Source organism: Falco cherrug, chromosome 1 (genome assembly GCF_023634085.1).
Source record: "Falco cherrug isolate bFalChe1 chromosome 1, bFalChe1.pri, whole genome shotgun sequence".
Lineage (NCBI taxonomy): Eukaryota > Metazoa > Chordata > Aves > Falconiformes > Falconidae > Falco > Falco cherrug.
In genome coordinates, this window is record NC_073697.1 from 84,643,540 (window position 1) to 84,664,465 (window position 20,926).

Sequence of the window (20,926 nt, forward strand, 5' to 3'; positions counted from 1 at the left end):
AAGACATGTTACTATGAGAAGCTGGCAACTACATATGCATGCAGGAGTTTTCTCTTTTGAAATGTGTGCACTGGGTGTCCATGGCCAGTTCTGGGAGCAGGGCTGCAGAGGCCTCTGTGAAGAGAGGCCAGGGCTGCCCCATGCCAGATACAACCCACCACAATGATGATAAAGCACAGGCAAAAAACTTCATGCATCAACTCATCCGGAGTTCTGCTTATGTGGGCCCCCAAGAACTGGCCTGAATTTAAGATGCAGGTAAACCCTACAGGTCCAAGCACAAGCTCTACTACAATTGTTGCTAGCCTTCCAAAGAAACTGTGAAAGCTTAAGGTATGTGGAGAGATGCGCTAACCAGTTATTCACTGTCTGTTCTGCAGAGACTGTTGATGCCTTGCATTTGGTTGGTTTGAAGACATATCACATTTTAAATTACCCTTACATGGCTGTTGGTGAGTTCTATCAACTGTTATGTCCTTTAAATCACTTCCCCATCTCTTCAATGTAATAACAGATGTTCCCCTCTGGGTTTCCTCTTAAGGTGTTAAATTTCCCTGGATGCTAAGCACCACCTCCTCCCCCCATTTCATGACTGGCTTACATTTGGCATAAGCCCTAAGCAGGTACTCTTGAACAATACAAATACTAATGCAATGTATTTGGCAGTGAGAGATTAGGAGAAACCTGGGGCTTCCAGCACAGACATATCTTTTAGTTAGGAACTTTGCATTTTAAAATAGTCAGTAATCTACACTGACAAAAATACCACAGGCACCATGTAAAGATTGCAAAAGTAAAAGGGGGTTTCCTACACAAACAGCATTCATATAGCACTTTGAAGAAAGGGTTCATCGAGAATTAACTGAATTCAGACAGCGAACAGGTCCATGAAGCACTTAGATAAGGTAAAACAGAAGCTGCCTTAGACAGACAGATGCTACCAACAAATTACACTGAAAATGAACAGCTTTATAACATTTTTGAAAACTTCTATCATCTTGACAATCTTTTGGTGTTTGAATTGGAGCACTGAGCGCTAAGTATATGCTTAACTTTCAACACTGTAAGAGGCAGAATTAGTTGTGAAATCAGACTATTACCTAGTTATTTTGTCACTGTTAGACTAGAAAGAATAAGCTCTTTTAAGTGTTCTTTCATAACATAAGCTGTCCAAACTCCTGGTTCATTCATAAGGCCCTTTCTTTTTGCTTGTTCCAGTTCATCTTTCTTGAACTTAAACCCTACACTGACACAAAATGGTAGACCTTTAACACGTATGTTCAGTATTTCACAGTATATGTAAATTGTTTAAGTTATGATGGAAATAATATGGCTTTTTTCTTGTATTTCTCTCCTTCCCTTTTAAATGTGTATGGTAATTTTAAGAGACATGCAACACAGAGAAGGATGTTGTGATAATTCCCCTGAAGGATTTACTTGACGCATGCATTATTTATGTAATAGTAGTCTATTATCAATCCAATAATGATGGATAGTGATAGTTAAATGTTCCTGTGGGACTTCACAGGCCTTATTCCATAAAGTAGATTTGATGGCACTATAAAATTCCAAATGTTATTTCTTCTCGTGCACACTTGTACTGGATTACAACAGTGGGATTCATGCACGTGAGAAAAGATTTACCACTTATCTCTAAAAGTTACACTGTACCAACCCATTGTGAAAGAAAACCTTTTCAGCCCTGAAGTTATTCCAATAAATTAAGAAATACTGATAATAGGAACAAAACGGACCTTTAAAAGCACTGCAGCTCACATTCATGCATTTATTCTTCGCAATTAATGCCAGCAATTAATGAATGTTCCAGATAATTAAAAAAAAAAGAAATACACAGTGCTACATGCATCAAATCTGTATTTTTCTAAGAGCCATGACTGCTATGAAAATTCTGTCCTCCTGGAAATTATTACATACCATGAACAAAGATCATTTTTATCCTCAAGGCAAATTGGATGTCAAAGACAGTCCCATTTTGCTTACATGTGAATTTTAGTTTTGAAGGGGTAGCAGTCCACAAATTATAAGCTTACAGGAAGTTAAATTGTAGTATATTATTGAGGACAAAAGCAGGACCAATGACAAGGGGAATTGGGGAGGATACTGTCACTCATCAGTATTTAATAAAGAGTAATTTTGAACTCTGTATTAAATCGACCAAGCTATAACATACATAAAATGATTATAACATGCAAGTCTGGACAGGCACCAGGAGAACCCCTTCATACACATGGAAAATAAGTGGATGTTACCTTTTAATTCTGTAGGTTTATCATCAAGATTTCTTATTTACCTCACTCTATTTTCCATTCTGCCTTCTCACTGTGCTTTTTTTTTAAGCCTCTCCACTTCTTCCTTCTTCATTCAGTTACCTGGGAAATCCTACAGCATCTGCTGGAACTTCTACAAAGCACTAGTACACAGAGCTACAAAGCAGGCAAACTAGGCTGGTCCAAACCCTAAAAGAACACCAGTGCAAGTGAACACTTTGCTCCAGGTACCTTTCTACATGTACAAAAGACCTCTCTCCTTTGCAGAGTAAAATGTATGTATTATTAATAATTTCTCTAAGGGGTTGCACGACATTATATATTTCAAACAGTAATTTCTTACAGGCGAGGGGACTAAAAACTAACCATGGCATTATAACCTCTCTAGAACCACAAATCCACTACCTCCAGTTCCTGAAAAAAAGTAAATTGAAAAATTAATCTCTGATTTTGGTTTTTCCTTATTGCAGATAAATAGTTTCTCCCTTTTAAAAAAAAAAAATCCACAAACACTATTCAAACACTAATGTACATCAAGATTCTTTTCTAACGGCCATTCTTTGGGATTGTAAGGGAAAGGGATAGAAACGGACACACTAGATCAGATTCCAGACCATGCAGTCCAGGCAAAATTGGCTATCAGATGTTTAAGAACCAGGTACAAGAAAAAACCCATGGTAAATTCCTGTAGTATAATCTCTAGTGTCCTGCAGGGTCTGGAATAAGATATAATAAATAGAAACAAAACACCAAAGCACAAAGGGCTTAACATCCCCTCCAATTCAACTACAGCCCAGTTCCATCCACACATTACAGTATATAACTCAGACATATTGGGGAAAATTTCCTGTTACTTAGTTACAGGAAATCAGAGCTGAGCAAATATCATTTTCAATAGCAGCACAATCTCCTAATGCTGTTAAATAGAATTACATTAAAAATCGACAACATTTTTTGTCTAAATGTGCCAGTAACTTTTTACCTAACAGACTAAATTTTTGTTATACAAGCCAGAATATGGGGAGGGGAAAGATGACACATCAGAAAGTGGCTAAAAATTGGGGGAAGAGGAAGGAGAAGGAGGCTTCTCCTTTGTGCTCCCTCAAATGCTCTACCACTTTGTTGTGTCCATTTGTATACTTGGACTGACAGGCCTGAGAAGCATTCAGTGCCTCGCTCAATGAGGCTGATACTCAAGACCTGGCTAGCAGCTCTTCTTGCAGATCAGGAATAGGATATGCTCCAGTTGTTCAGTACCACTTCTAGTGTGACCCACTTGTTGCATCAACGTTGGCAGTTATGTTTAATGAAGCGTGGGTATTTATTTATTTACAATATACAAATATTATGTTTACAGCAATGTTTACTGCTCTCTGCTCAAGGCAGCTTTTCACAAAGAATCAATAAAACCACCTGAGCTCCACAGACACAAGTGTTACACCACTGGTGTCAGCAGTACAATGACCTCATTCACCATTTGATTCTTTTATCTCTTCTCATCATAGACAGCTTTTTAAAATTGTTCTGTCTTACTTGGAGACAATTTCCATAATCCATATATCAAGAAAAAAATATTTATTTACAAAACTTAAATCATTGGATGATAGAAATATCAGCAGCTTGGAGCTCTCTAGACTTCATTTCCTTTTAACAGTATTTACTAAAATTGAATAGAAATTTTTCAAAAGGAAAGCTAGAAAGGTTGCAAGCTAAGCATAAAAAAGGTTTATGGTTTATGGTAAGTAGTACCTATCAATATCAAAGCTACAAAACTCATTTGCACCTAACAGCTGGGATCAATATCTACAAAGAAGTCACTGAACAGGGTTGCTTTACTCTGGCTACATGAGATACTTCACCTTTTGGAACTATGAGAAAAAAAAGTGTGACCTACCACCACTGTGGGAAATAAGCTTAAGTCCATTTGAGCCATGAGAGCTGTGAAGGATGCCTTCCAGATCCTCTCTCCCTTATCAACAGTGTTTATAAACATGTTACTCTTAAGTTTATAAAATCCATGCCCCGGTAGGCATCCTCAAGAAAAGACCATCACAGCTACTGCTCCCTAACACTCAAGGTACCGTGGAGCACAGATGGTTCATATAGACAGACAATGGATTATTGCTGACAGTGCAAGAAAGTTATCATCTTCTATTGTAAATCTTCATGTTTTGTACCTTCATTTGCTTGAGTCAGCCACTTGTTGCATCCTGAAACAATTCAGGACAGAACTTGCCAGACTGACAGTTCTCTTCTCTTATGACTACAGCACATTAACAGAAGAGGTCCAGATCTCGAAGAACTCATCTATGCATTTTATTAACAGAAACAACTGCCTTAATGAAGTTTCTTTTAAAATACAAAAGCATTAACTGTACCCATCTGCCCTACCACACAAACACATAAATGCTTTACAGTTGCTTCTTTGTTCTCATCGTAATTCATCAGGCAGCCAATAACCATAACACAGCAGTGTTAATTGTACCTACTTAATCTTCAAATAAGCCAAAGCTACCAAAATCGTGGGGAGTGTACAGTACATACATTTGTAGAGATGCTTTAAGACTGTTGAGCAATAGAGAGCCCTTCCAGCAATGAAACATTTGTCGCTTCAGTATAAGCAGTAGGTAAGCAGGCAGCCATCAGAGGAATAGACAAACTAACTATAGCCACCATGATTTATGATAGCAGTGATTTTTTTAAAAAATTAATAAATTCACAAACTCTTTACTATGAGTAGCACAAAAGCAGTCAGTTAATTTGAAGTGAAACAAAAGAAAGCCTGGTTTTAGATCAATACTTCCCCCTCCTCCCTTCTTACACAACATTTAATTAAGAGAAGCAATACAATGGATGACAGGTCGGACAGGACTCTGCAAACAATTTCCATAGATTTGCATTGACCCTGCTGAATGATCTGGGGCAAATAAACCTGAAGCACATTGAAAATTTCTCATCTGCAAAATGGACAGGATGATATCAACTATCATCCTTAAGCACTTCGTAAAGAGCTCTGACTGAAAATTGCTATTGCAAACTACGAGCTACACTAGAACAAAATGTACACTCACACAATCACAGATTTCAGTAAGAAATCATAAACTTGAAAATCTGACTTCATTAAAAAAAAGAACAAACCGCACACTCAAAATTTCATCCGGTTGCTCCTAGTTTCTAACTGCAACTTTTGTTGCAAGGCTACAGCAGCTCATTGCCACTGAGCCTTCCTAGCAGATAAAGCGGCAGAAAGATCTCCTGTGAGTTACTTGAGAACACACAGCATCTCAAAATGTCAGCCACAAACAAGACCCAGCCTCCAAGGCCCATATCCTGGCCAGGAAATAAAAATGAGACTTACTTTCTTCAGGACCAGAGATAGTCCATCAACAGTGGAGTGTTTCAGCTGCATTGGATAGCGTATAAATACATTTTAGGCAACAAACATGTATAACTGTATACAAAGTAGAACCAAAAGATGGTGCTAGTTTCAGAAAAAGCAAGAGGAGCTATTACTCTATGAGTGGATACATTGCTGTCATTTATAAAAGTACTCCTTTTGCAAAACAGTACCCTAATTAATTGCATGCATTAAAAATTGATCATCCCTTCAAAGCATTTTTTTAAACCTCAGTATTGATTTATGGTTTCATTTTGCATAATGCACCAGAGCCCGATTAAGATCCATAGGAGTTGAAGAGGTGGGGGGACAGACTGAGAAGTTTTCTATGTTTGTTCTGTACTCTGTTCACTTCAGAACTAAAATGAACAAACTCAGGAAAACAGAAAGGATCCTGGCATACTGCATTTAATATTCATTTGATCATTACCTGGCATGCCAGAGTGTTTAAATCCAACCCCTCCCCTCTTCTACCCTGCAGGAAAGGCAGACAGTGCAGACTGCAAAGCATTTCAGGGAAATAAGACAATTGGCCTGACAACTCAGGGCACAAAGCTTGTGCCAGAACAAACCATCCACAAGATTTCTACAGTCATTGTACATAAAAAAACTGATCAGACCGTTAGCTTCAGACAGAGCCTTATGTCAGGCCCAGTATGACACAAGCACATTTTCCCAAACTACTTAAAGGTTATGTAATAGAGATCTGCAGAGCATTAGCAGTCACATGACACGTCCCACTAAGATTTCAAACTGCCACCTACAAAATTTAATTAGCAAGTGGTAAACAAGAGAGAAAGGAAGAAATACACTCCTGGAATTGACAGAGAATATTCTTATATTCTAAACGATATGCAGAATTGGAGGCAGGGAAGTAGGGAGAACAGGAAGGAGGATTTAACAAATAGGTGAAACTGTGACTGTCACAGAAGAGGGAAAATGCAGTTAACAGGACAGATTCAAACAATATTGCTTGTTACAAGTGACAACTGTGAGCTTCATCTATCTGAATTCTAAGCACCATTAACTCTATTCATCTTCAGTAAAAGTTTAGCCCATTAGCACACTCCCTGAGATACTATGCTAAGCTATCCCTCCTGGTGTAAACTGGCACAGATCTTTAAAAGTCCCTGCTGATTTCTATCAGAGAAAATGTTTGAGTTGGACAATGTACTTACTAAAGATGCACTTTCCATGTCAGTGAGAAGGCACTGTGATATTCTATACAGGAGTAACAAGTAGCAATTTTCAACTATGTAAGAAGGAGGTACAGAAATATTCAGCAGGAGCTGAAATGGTGGAGCCCCAGCATAAATTCCTGATTCTGGAGGAATTTAGTCTTGATTTAGGGTTTTTCTAAGCCAACCTGAACTAGTTAACCTGGCACAAAAAGGGCTTATTCTCCTTCCAAAATCAGCACAAGGGAGTATTACTGTCATTTCCCCCCCACGTATCCAGTGTGAAAACTTAATGGAAGCTGACTATAAAAATTATTTATGCTCTCCAGCAAATAATAATAAAAAATAAATAAGTCAGTCTAGTCCCAGGGGAGGTGGAGCATGGAAGGAAAGGGGTGCATACGCTGACGGCCTGTCAGCCCACTGTGCTCAGATCAGGTCTTAAGGAAGGTATCACACTGAACAGTTTGCTAAAGGATGATCTTTAACAAAAAAAAGGAAGAAAAATTCTAATTGTCATTAGGTGAGAACAGAGAAAAGAGACTGTGCCATTCTATTATATTTGCAATACCTTCCCCTTGATTCTACACGGTACTAGCATGCACTGCTGCTGCTTGTTAATCAACATCAAACATTTGGCATAGTCGTACTTAACTGCCTTAGAAACCAAATGTTACACTGTTTGTAACAAAGAAAATAAAACTCTGACAATTAAAACAAATTAAAAATCAGACCTACAGTTTCACTTCCTCTGTCTGGACTTTTGCACTATAAATGTTTCTACCATACCACTGCCACTCAGGGAAATCAGGCTCTTCACTCCAAACTGAACATACCCATGACCATAATGGAAAGGTTAGCAAATCAAATGTTATTCCACAAAGCTCACAATCAGTTCATATTCTTCTGACGCTTGGAAATATTTCTTGATAAATCAGTAACATGCAGTGCAGACTGTCAAGTAATTTTTAAGTTGCATATAGAAGCCTCCATTGGGATTTAGCACCTTGATGGAGAAAACAGTCATTGGTCTGAAGATGTCATTTTCTAAGCAGATAAAAGATGTAGGATGTAGTGGAAAGGATTAATTATCATTCGTATTTACAGAAAAGAGAACAGAGCCCAAGACATACTAAGTGCTTTGCCCAAGGCCATTCAGTGAATCTGTGGCAGAGCTGGAAGTCACACTCTGATTTCCTTGTAAGTGCCACAAAACAAGCACAAGCCAAAGTGTTGAGCACAAACCTGTAAGCCACTAATTTCCCTCACGAAATTACCAATGACAGGTGGCTTTACAATCATACTTTACAGAATGAACACGACTAACGTTATTTAACAAGATGGTTACAGTTAGCAAAGAAACCCTCAGTGACCACATTCAAAATTCAGTGTCAACCAGCTGCTCCAGAAGGTCATTAACTGTTCTCACAGGGTACTGTTATTACTACCATTTCCCAAGAGCCCACTCTGTGCAAATAAGCCTGAAAAAAGCCCTGTTTTTCACTGGTGAACAGAAACTGGTTTCATGACATACTTCTTTGAAGAAGCTGCATTTTTCCAGCACTGTGGCTACATTCCAATTCTATTTTTAATCATGATATCGGTATATATTTTTCAATTCTAATGGCAATAAGCAAATGTTACTGTCAGCAGTGCTTCATGACAATTCCAGTCTGTGGTGGACAGTCAGCTTAGAACATCAACAGTCACAAGAAAGACATTTTCAGGTGTTTTCCAGAAAATCTTAAGTAGATTTCAGTTGCTTAGTACTATGCATGGAAAGATTTTCAAAATGATAGAGGGGAATGTTATCCGTATAGCTTGCCACTCTGTGAGAGAGCTCACTGGACATGACAAGCTAATGATGTGAAAGAAGGAAACAAAGGATTTACAAAAAAATCCACTTTAGCATGAAGCTTTTGTGAAAGACTAAATAAAAAATAAATCCCAGGAAAAAACGTTGTGACTAACATATTTCAGCTAGTCTGACATTTTTTTGTAGTAATGACAAGGGCCTATAACAATTTCAATTAAATGAAAACCAGCCTTGACTCTCAAACCATACTTCATTCAATGTAAGTACTGAAAGGATAGGACAGTGATGCATGACCGACTGGTTTCTTATTTCAGAATAAAGTCAGTGTGATTCTGGGTATCTGATTTTGATATGTGGTGGGGCATTTGACACGGATAAAAAACTCCTTTATATCAGAGGTTACTAATTATCCAGTGATCACAGGTGTCTTATTTCTCCTACTCCTGGCAATCCAGAAAGCCTCAGACTTTTGTAATAAGCTATTACCAGAATGAACACTGTTGTGCTTATACATTCATTTCATATTCAGTATCACACAGCTATCTAAACTACAATAAGTATATACATTAACACATATCTAAATAGAATGAGCTGACAGTGAAAAAGATACATATTTTGTATATATGCAAAAGTACATACCTAGCTTGCTGTCAGTATGAGGTTGGGCACATACAAAGATGCTTAAGATTTCTGAGCTTGTAATTGTCAGTTAACTAAAGCAGCATGCATCAGCTATTCAGATCATTTTCATGCAGAAATCTGTGGCACTGCACTGTCCCATATTTTGTTCCATTTCACTTTTCCTATCCCTAAAAACCATGTGTCATTTTAAAGCTGCAATGTGGTTACAATTCTAGAAAATTCAACATACTACATGTCTCTGAAAGGTGCTCCAGGTACACCCAAATATATAAAGTTGTATGCAATAACACTGCACCTCTGTTCACTGCCTCCAGTATACAGTCATGTTGTATGTTAGCAGGCTGGAACCCATTCAGGTATATAGCTATAAAAATCACGGTTGCTCTCTCGCCTGCAGGCAGCATGGCCACTTCACTAGTTTCATTTAGGGTAGGTCTTTTTCCTATAAAAATGGAAGCAGTATGCAACAAAGCCACTGTTCAGGACCACCAGATCTCTTTACAAAAATAATCAAGTCACCTAAAAAACACCCAGCACTGTCCTTTAAGGTCCTCGAAGTAATGCATATGTATCTCAAAGGATATCACTGTAGATACATTGTATCTACAGTGTTGAATCCTGGCTGACATCTGTAAGATTTGATCTGAATCGCCTTCCTCATTTGTCAGTAGGGTAGACTTGAAAGCCCTCCTATAATAAAAAAATTAACACCAAAAAAGCTGGAATGTAAAGTGACTACATTAAGTTTCCTATCAGTTCATGTATACTGTTATTTTTTATTGTATTGAATATATGAAGATAGTTTAATTTGCTCTACCGCTTGGTCTGTGTTTTAATATTTCATGCTGTTTTCTGAAGGCAGCTCTTCTACCTTGCTAAGCAATAGTTCTTATTTGTATTTTGATGATGGCAATCATAGTATTCTTCCCCTCAGCATACTTGGTGCAATTAATGTTAAGATCAATAGCTTTGATTTTAAGTATTTCTTCAAAATATATCCAATCACTTAAGGAGCAGACTCTGTATTTACTAGATGCAGTGACAAGGTTCATTAATAAGTTATTCTGCTGAGTTATTTTTTATATAAACTCTGCATCACTACCTGTACTGGACAAAAAAGCCCAGTGTTTTACTGCTAAAATAACAGAGAGCAGTAGCTTAAAAAGAAATACCAAAGCCTTCATATGCATGTAGATTTTCCTCAGTTAAAACTGTACTAAGACCATGTACAACTGTAATGTCGACCATCACATTACTCTTGGAAAGACATACCTTCTCTGCCCAATGATATAAGCAATAGCCAGTCTTGAAAAGAGGTTAATAAAAAAACCTGCAGTATCCCCTGTAATACTGAGCACAGCATACTGGTATGTGCTAACTAATTAACTGGTATTTATATGCATATGCTGAAATAAAATATTATTCTTTTCCACATACATAACATACTTCCCACAAATACTGCTATGCATAGTGTGCCAACATATATGTATACAGATGCAGCTGCAGAAGATCTCTCCCTTCTACCAAAAAAGGATCAGATTTACTTGCAATTAGTTTAATTCAGCATTAGATGCCAGACAAATACCAATGTAATTTCATTAAAAATATCTCTATGGAAGACTAGCCACATTGATGACTTTGCCATGACATGACAATATACATCTGCAAAGCAAACAGATACTGTGAATCTGCACCAGGCTGGGGGGGGGGGGGGGGGGGGGAGGGGGCGCGGCAGAGAGCTGCTAGCCAGCACGATTACTAACTTTGCCCACAAACACTAATACAGAAAAGAAACATGGCACCATCGAACCTGTCTATATACTATTTATTTTATTGGACATCTTAAAAGTGACTGGAAAATGACATCAGATTAAACATCAATAGGAGCGAGGATGGAATAATCTAGCAAGAGTTTAATCCCTTTACCTAGTGCTGATGCACAATACTAACACATTTTATTATTCCAAGCAGCACCTAGAAGAAAAGATCCAGTGAAGGGCATCACCAAATTGCAGCAGAATAATAAAGTTTGGCTGCCTCCAATAAGAGTTACTGCTGCATTACTGCTAACTAAAAAGAGGATTCTTCCACACACACACTTAGAAATCTTCAGCCCTCCCACCCTCATTTGGCCCATAAAGCATTTAACAGAAATAGCTATTTTTAGAAAGGGTGAAATCTCAGCATACCTTCAAATCAAGTGCTTCCGATGTTCAGCAAGATCATTGCCGAGAGAGAACTGCAGTCTACTGTGTCAAATTACAACCCTGTAGAGAAAGGCAGCAGCGTCGGCAGCAGCAGCATTGGTGTGTTTGCACTGCTAGTATTCAGGCTAGAAATGATTCATTAGTTGTCTGCAGGGAGGCAGGGTGAAAAAGAGAGAGCAAGCATCATCGGCCATGCAGCAGCTGCCAGAGCCTATGAAACAGCAGTGCTCACACACACATACGCACACAAAGATGGCTTTCCCTATTTGCCAGTTTCTCTTTCACATAGTATTAACCCTGACACAGCAGCAGGGAGCACGGACAGGAGCTGACAAGCAGCAAGTGGGATCGCAGCAAGGATGTGTTTCGGGAAGGGGAGTGGGGTGGGGGTGGGGGGGCGTCAAGGAGGGAGGCGGGTGCTGGGAGATTTTATTTTACCTCCAAGTAATGCTATCACAGGATCTTCTCAGTAGGTCATCTGTGGCCTACTGGCACGAACCAATGAACTGTAAATGTGAGCTGCAATTTTTTTTCACTCTCAAGCCTGCCCAATGGAAGGCTTAGAAACTCGAATACAGAAGGGTATTAAGACAGATTACCTGGAGCATCCTAACCATTCTGTCTTTCCTCTTCTCAAGAAAACTGTATACAATATATTGACACAAAATTTCCAAGTATGCAACGACCACCTCCCCAGCAGCTAGAGGGAGACACTGCAAAGGGATAGAGGGAAAGATTTTAAATAAATATTTTTTTTAAAAAATCTGGCTTTAATCTTTTCCCACCCCCTGTTTTTTCCTCCCAGCAAAGGTGATCTGAATCACAGAATCTGACCACTTTGCAAGTGCATTCACCACAATGTAAGTGAATTCTCAAGGCTGATGAAGGTTAAATTATCAAGAAAACATATAAAGTTATGTTGACTGGAACGTCTAGATTTTCCTTTCAGTATTTAACAGGGGAAGGAAGTACTGCACTCTCAGGGCACTATATATTTTACTGAATTCTGTTAAAAGTGCCTGCAGAAATACATCTTTCCATTTAATAATGTCTCCCTACATTAATTTACAGCTCCTTTTCAAATATCAGTCTTCACAGTTTTACTAACAGGAATAATGAGGAAAAGGAGGAGAATTTTCAGAAAAGTCTGGCATTAACAAAAGGAGCCAGATTTCCCCCAAAGCCTAATAGTTCTTTATGAGGTTGAAGTGCCTGGTCAGTATCCTGATCTTTAGGAACTGTCAGCATCAGATGCTTCACTGGAAGGTATTAGAAGCCATGGAAGAGGGACTCACCAGGTGATCTCTTTCTCAAGTTTTGTCTTATCTAGATTGCCAGTCCACGGTAAATTTGCACCTTGAACCATGATGCTTACTAAACAGCTAAGCAATTCTTCCGAAATGGCATTGCCTATATTTCTGATATTCTAGTTCCCAAGCATCGATCTATTTGAGCACCTTATTAAGATCGTTACCTCTAAAGCTTCCAGCAACACAGAGTACCACCACTCTCACTTGCATGAAAAGCATTTATCTTCAGAGGTCTAGAATTCAAGTATAGTGCAGAGTATCACAGTGTAGTCTTCAAAGTAACTGATTGCTTCTGAAAAATCTTTCCCTCATTATACAAATGAAACAGATAAAAATCTGATCCTTGGTTCTGTAACACTGAAAAAAACCAAAAACTGAGGAAAAGGGTTATAAACAATGTGTGGTTTCTTTCCTGAAGGTCTGTCTTGGCACATTCTAGAAAGATTACAGTTTTCTGAATGGAAAGACCAAAATCTAAAAATAAGGTATCCAAGACAACTCTTTTGTGCAAATCTGAGCCTCAAATGACCTCCCCTGAGATTACTCATCACTGTAGCGGGAACAACAAAACTCTGGTATTTTCAGAGAGAAAAGCTGTTCCTACTCAGGATCATATGTCCCTTCCCAGATTAGATTATGGCTTTAATTGTCAGGCAAGTGCACTCCTACTTCTATAACATGTTTATGGCATAAATTGTTTTCATCTTTTTTTTAAGAAAGTCTAACTTTGGCAAGTTAGATTTTTTTTTTCCCTCTCAGTTGAGCTACATGCAAGCTTCACATCCAAATGTCCCTTCTGACCATGACTATATCAGCACTTACCATACTGTGCTTCAGCAACAAATACAGATCTGTAGCACATGACACAAAGGGATACCAGAAGAATCCAGTTGACACATTTTGGAAATCTATCTTCCCTAGGCTAGAGACTACACAAACGTAACTGTTACTTTATGTGTATTTGTACAAACCAAACAAAAATTTGCTAAGCCAACTTGATACTTGAAAATAAGTCAGATCACTGTAGAATGACATTATTAATGCAGTACACTGAACCAAACCAACCCTTCTCATTCTTTTTCATAGGCAGATTCAAAACGTGGATATCCGTACGTGTGTGTGTGTGTACGTATTTATGTATAAAATATGTAAATTATAATGAACTTTCTGGAAATCTTGTTTTAAAATATGTAAAGTTATATGAATAAATTAAGTCACTCTGAAAAGAAAACAGCAACAAATACTTTTAATTATTGGCAGAGATTCACTGCTATGAAGATTTTAAAACATATCTTCTATGTCAAGTAAACATTTAGAAACTCGAGTCATCAAAACTTGACATATTCAACTTCTGCCACAGCTGATGAGAACTCACCTTTTACTGGAACTGTTAACAGTCACGACATTGTTAACATAAAAAGTTTATTATTAATGTGGTAGTTTATATGACCAAGTATCAGCATCAAGCATCTAGCTTGACAGCAATTTTTGCCTGTTCAGGGCAGAATGCGGCTATGCTGATGATGGACTGCTGATAACTAGGAATGCATATATAACAGTGCTGCTGAGAGAAGAAAAGGAATTACAGTTGTGTATGCCAGGCCAAGAACCACCCCCTCATAATAACACTCCACGTGTAATGATCCCACCTTCTGATAGTTTTCTTCAGAAAAAGACATAGAACAGATTTCTATATATGATAGGGGTCTATGAAATGCCATTTTAATTATGTAACCTTTCACAGGCCATAATGAATTTAATCTTCTTCCTGGTATTTCAGAATTAGATGAAACAATTATTTAAAATACATCCTAAAAGATCCTCCCAATACCCTTAGTATGGAAAATACATCTTGCAGTGCATTGCTTCAATAAAACAAGCCAAAATGATGATAAACATTTTGTTTCCTAATCCCACTTTGTACAGTGAAATAGACTGAAGAAATAATAAAGGAGTTTACCTTGCTACCTGCCAAAACACACACAGGGCCTCCTGTGGAGATAAAGGACAGTTGTCTCTGAAGCCACAACAGCTCTTTCTGTGACTGTTTCAGTAACTTCTCTGCATCATCTGGCTTCTGCCCCATCAGCCCTTCCTGCATGACAGGAATTTTTCAATTTCCATTTTCTCAAATATATGGTGGTAGTAACATAGGAGTTGCCACAGTTAAAATTCCTAACTAAACAAGAATATCTGCTACAGCAATGTATCTGCATATGACTTTTTGTGCTTAATTTAACAATACTCTGCCACCTAAAAAGCAAGATGTCTCTTCGTAGCATCAGCAGCATAACATCCTACACTTCAAATATTGTAATACTTCATGCTTTGAAAACCTCCTCTGGCTATTCCTCAAGCCAGGCTAATTTGAGGTAGAAAAAACAACATGGTCAATTCCAACCTTTAGGAACTGGAAGAAGTTCCTCTGACACGGTATGTTGATGTGACAAAGGACTCAGATATGCTGCTGGTAGGGCACAAAATTAGTACAGTGCTGAGAAGAGCTTGATGCTAGTATAGTAATTACAAAGTATAGGAATGCCACTCTAATCCAAAGTACAAGTGAAAGTCTTAACTTGAGGCTAAACCAGAAGTACTGTGAATTCAGACCCAAACTCTCTTCTACACATAATTTACAACGTATTTAATAGCAATAAACAGTTTGGATGAAAACTGAGCAGAAAAAACATTTTTTTTTCTACTTGGTTTTAACACCTCTGTGCATAAACTATTTTCAGTGTAACTGCTTATCAGCACAATTAATATACTAAGAACAGAAATGGATTTTTACCTACCCTCAGGCATCCTAGCTGATTTTTTAGTTCTTTGCACTCCACTTGCAGCAGTTGGATCTCCAGATCTTTTATGCTTTTGGATTGTTTGTTGATATTTTGCAGATGCTGGGCCTTAACATTGACAAAGTGCATTTTCTGCTTTAAAGGAAGTGTTCTGGTAATTGTTTTTGTGATGACAGCACTGTTATTGGATGACAATGTCAATGAAGTTGAAGGGCTGACATCCTGTTAAAGAAAAAATACATTTTTCATGTCATTTTTGCTAAAGCTTTGTCTAAGCGAAAGGGTGTAATTCAAACTCTTTCAAAAGCCATACCATAAGTGCATTATCTGAAAATGTTCTTCTTCAGATCTTTCATTCAGACAGTAAGTGTGCAAGAGACAATCTCACTTTATCAATCACCAGTAAAGAGATAGGGTAACACAAAGAAGTTAAAAGCTCACAGTTTCTCTTTTTTTTTTTTTTTTTCTTCATTCAGTTGATGCCAGCCAGTCACGATCACTCTGACTATATAAGTATCAATGTATTTACCACTTGATGGCAACCTACCTCTGGCCTTTCACTCAGCATTGTATCACACAGCTAATTAAAAAGTTATCCTTGCTGCTGAACATACACCTCACTTGGAAGCTGTGGTCCAGCTACATCTGAGATGTATTCCAAAAGGCATGCTTGACCATGCTGTAAACCCTTCACTGGGAATCAGCTGTTAACGTTGGAACTTATTATATGAGAGTGGTGGAGGAAACTGAAGTTCCCTTCCAAGTTCACAGCCTGTTATGTCCCCAGTCTTCTTGCTTTACACCCAGTAATTACCTTACTCCTTGACTTGTCCCAATAGGCTGTTCAGCAACAGTATGAGAACCTAGCCCAGTAAAACGCATTGATTTGGTAAGACAATACTCTGCGTCATGTAATAAATTTAGTTTTGATTAGGAGGGTACATATGTACTGTTAAAACAAACAGATACTAGGTGCTTCAGTGGAAGAGCCTCATGGTCCTCTAGACATTCACAGAAGTTCTGCTGCTGGATATGCAGCAATTTTGCTAAAACAAAAGGCATTCCTAGAAGCCAGCGTGATTATAACAGAATTTTCCCTTCACTGAATCTATTTCTTCTGTCTTTTTTAAAATAATATGGAAAATACAAAAAAGTATTATTCTTTGCAGGTAATTAAGCTGTTCAGGTACCCTCATCAGCTACCCAGATCCCAGTTTTTCTAACATTTAGCCACTTTTCTTAAAATCCATTAATACTGGGTAAAACCTTTCAAAAAGCATAGCATCCTATGTTAATTCTACACACTCAACAATTAATATACAAAGGCAGACTCACTTAAAGCTCCTTCACGTTACAATTAAGGTCAAACTAAGTCAAGAGACAAAAAAGATAACTTCTTACGACATGCTTGCCAGAATACTACTTCCAGCCTGGTATTGTCACGTACAGTCAGTACATCACTAGAACAAGTTAGCAATTTTTCAGCACCATCTACATGTAAGGCTGCCTTGGTGTAGCTCTAATACAGAAATAATTATTTGCCCCAATTTGTGTCATATTCAGCTAAGAATATTAATGTGGCTCAAAACTGACATTATAATTTAAGATCGTGTAGGATTTAATTTTAAAGTAAAACATCCTTTTGGTTATAACTCTGTTCTTGTATTTCATAACTAATTTTAGAGAGGTCAGCCAAATTCTCAGTTCATTATTCTGTGGTGTGCAATCCCCAGCCTGTAATGTATGTTTTCTTACTTTCCTTAAAAAAGTTTTGTCGGGTTTTACCCCAGACCCGTTTAGGCTAGAGAAAAAACCACACTCATTGTCTTATTTCTCAAACCCACATTTCGATGAAGGCCCAGACACTTGATTACAGGTGAAAAAAACAAGAGGAAATTTTCAACTGACTTGAACTACAGTTTCACAGTGAGGAGCTCCCTTTCTCTGACTGCTTGCTCAGCCAGCCCACAACATGGCTACTCCTTGGTGTTGAAGCTCATTGAAGCTCACCCAAAAACCCAGCCCTGCCCACTCCTCAAGAGGACCAAGAGAGACCCTCCAAGGGCAGAGCTGCAGCATCATTTCACACTGGGTGATAAAGAGGATTAGAAGCATGAGATATGAAAGTCATTAAAGTACAGTAAATATTACAAGCCATATTTTACATATAAAGTGGCAAACCCTGATATTCAAATAATTTAAAAAAACCACCAGGATTAGATTATCTTAATTTTGAGGTAGTAACCACTGGAAACCTCTAAGATGATATTTGTCTGAGGTAAGTATTACTAAAGACAGCTGTACCTACTAACATTATTGTATCACCTATCTTTCCTGTCTTTTTTTTTTTGGTATTGGACAGGTGGAAAAAAAAAGAGGTGCAAAGTCCAGATTTCAGGTCACTTAAAGTGAACCTTGTAAACATAACTTTGCCAGATACACATCACTAATATAAACATACCCTAACTTGGTGAATACTCAAGAAAAGTTTGAATATTAATTTTTAATATTATTTACATTTGTAATATACTGAACAGAAATCCACGAACTCTGAATTCAGCAGGGTTAAAATTTGATGAGAAATACCCCGATTTTCAGGCATTTCCCAACAGTTCTTATACTTCACGAAATGGGAGACTAACATGTACAGAAGCAGTGGGACATCGTATTTAGAAAAGAGAAAGAAAAAAAAAGATAATTTCTCAAATAGTAAACAACTTGAAGGATATGTTACATATCATAAAAATGTGTAACGTTCCCAAGCGAGTCATAACAGCGGATACTTGTATTTTAACAGCAACCTGAAATACTGCTGTAACTCTCAAACTACATATTCTAAGTTGGATTGTTCAAATATTTATACTCATCCTTTCTACTGCAGTGCGATGTGTTTACCTTGGCTGGCTGCCATAAGCCCACCCGGCCACTCTTCTGCACCCTCTCCTCAGCTGGTTGGGGGGCACAAAATGAGAAAGCCAGTGGCCTGAGGCATGACAGGGAAACCATCCGCTGTTCACCTCACAGGCAAAACAGATTCGACTTGGGGAAAACGGCTACCTGGCTGCAGGGGGCTCTGCAGCGCCCCTCCCGCTGCCTGCCCGCCCCCCCCCCCCCCCCCGGGTGCTCGCAGGGCCGTTCCTCACACTGTTTTCCTCACGCTGTGCGGGTTTCGCCCATTCCTGAGCGTGCTTTCCCCGAGGTGCCCGCAGCCTCCCGGCGGGGCTCAGCTCTGCCCTGCGGCGGGACCCAGACGGAACGCGACGGAACTGGCGCGGCGCGGCCAGGCGCTCTCCTTAGAGGAACAGCCCCGCCCACTCCCCAGAGTGGCATCGCGCGCCTCCTGACGGGGGCAGCTCCCGCCACTCACTGGGGCAGCGCGCGCCTCCTCAGAGGGGCAGGCCTGCAGCCCCGCGGCAGCCGCCCGGAGACAGACAGACGGACATCCGGTGCGGGCATTAAAATGTAGTCCAACTACAGTCTAATCGTCTGAAGCGTCAGCATTCTTCATCTCCTGTATCAAAGTAGGTCCCCAGCACGGCAGCCAGCCTGTCGGGGTGAGGCAGGCCGTAGGCAACAAAGCAGACACAACTGTTTGGCTAGGTCCACTTGGAACTGTCTCTTCTTTTTTAAAGCCAAAAAGACTCCCGATTTTGAATGATGAAAGCTTTACTGCCCCAAACTGGAATACTGGCAGGTTCTTGCAAACAGATCCAGACACTGACCTCAAATGAGTAAATCACATGTTACTCTCCAGCAAATGCAATTTCCATGCTCTGAAACAGTTAATTTTGTCATGAATGAAAAGAGATAGAAAAACGGAATCAGACTGTGGTGTGTTATATCTGCTAAATCTGCACGTGAATATCTAGCGGGCAAGTTTCTTCTATTAAGCCTTAAACTGTTCAGTGAGTGATACAGTAAAAAGTCTGAGACTTGCCAAACACTTAAGTGTTTATTGATTTTTTTAAAAGCCATTTTTATCACGTTAGTATCTACTGAAGGGAGAAGCATTGAAAGCTCTGGAGAGCAAATCCATTAGTGAATAGAAGAGCTGAATCAAAGTAAACATCAGGTAAAGTTCCCTGTCACTCGTGCCCCAATGCCATTGGAAAAGCAGTTTCTCTGTAGATAAACAAGGTACTCTATCTGGATCACAAGGGCACCCTCAGGTTATCCTCACTGCTTCCTCTTTCTGTGCCAACCTCAGACAGTGGGTTTTGGAAAGGTGTTGATCCTCCCTTTCACAAGCCTCATTGTGATGTACAAACTACTATGCTGGAATCATGGCAAAAGGAATTTTACGTCAGCATGTAGTTTTTTTATTGGGGGTTTACTTCAAATGAACCAATGTTTTAAACTGAGTATCTAACAATGAAATCAGTAAATAACTAATTAGAAGAATTAAAAAAAAAAAAGTGTAGTCTTATAATTGGTTAACATTCATAGCGTAACTTGTACAACTGCAGAGTTAAATTATTTGTGCTGGATCATAAAGCCAAAACATACATACCAGGGAAGCAAAACATAAATCTTCATGTGTCAGGTGCTAGGGAGGGTGCAGGGGGTCATTTCACCTGACATGCAGTCACTTTGACTTGTGCCAATGCTGTGACAGCTGTTTCAGCAGTTGGTAGTAAAGCCACTGGAAGATGTTAGAGCATGTAACACTCACCTTGCTCTTCTTAACATTTATTGAGCTGGTTTTCTCTTTACTTCTGCCCTCAGATGTGCAGTGTGGAGACTTTTCAGATGTTTGTTTTGGTTTCTTGTTGACCTTTTTGGACTGTGGAACAAAAATCATCAATAGCTCATTAAAATGTATTACAATACATCTAAAATGTCTCAGTGATTCTGTTTCTCTTACATCTATTTGTTCTTAGATGGTAAAGCACAAGTTTTGTATTATGGACTTAAGGCTCAAGAGGGTTAACAGAACAAATGAGATGCGGCATACAGTCTACAGCAGAGGACATAACATCTCTGTGGCAAAGTCTAGTTACTAGTCCTGTGTCTGTGCAGCACTTAGCATGGTGTCAGCTGTGCTAATGCTACAGAATGGGAGACTGTACCACTGCAATCCAAATAATAAGTAATATTATTAGAAGCAATTTGTTCCTTGCATGGCATTTTGTCCCTTTGTCAGTCTCAGGAAGAATCTCGTATTTGCTTTATGTGGAAGGTGGATAAAACAGCAGGGATATAAGTAGCATGTAGTTAAATGGTAAATGGCACTGTTTTATCAGATTACTTAGCCAAAATAGGGTGTTTTCTGCTACATCCCTGGAATTAC

The 20,926-nt window shown here is 38.8% G+C and overlaps 1 protein-coding gene across 3 annotated transcripts in view; it reads right to left on the reverse strand.

Annotated features, from left to right (window-relative positions):
* RIMBP2 (RIMS binding protein 2) overlaps window positions 1–18,716 on the reverse strand; it is a 162,535-nt gene extending 143,819 nt beyond the window's left edge. Inside the window, exons 1-3 of one of the 3 annotated variants that reach the window (XM_027814017.2) lie at window positions 18,532–18,716; window positions 15,634–15,858; window positions 14,799–14,933 (exon numbers count right to left, since the gene is read on the reverse strand). In XM_027814017.2, coding sequence (XP_027669818.1) covers window positions 14,799–14,933; window positions 15,634–15,858; window positions 18,532–18,642 — 471 coding nt within the window. In that variant the 5' untranslated portion in view covers window positions 18,643–18,716. The remainder of the gene's footprint in view (window positions 1–14,798; window positions 14,934–15,633; window positions 15,859–18,531) is intronic. The other 2 variants (XM_027814018.2, XM_055712049.1) reach the window with 2 other exon arrangements.
* Between the last annotated feature and the right edge of the window lie 2,210 nt (window positions 18,717–20,926).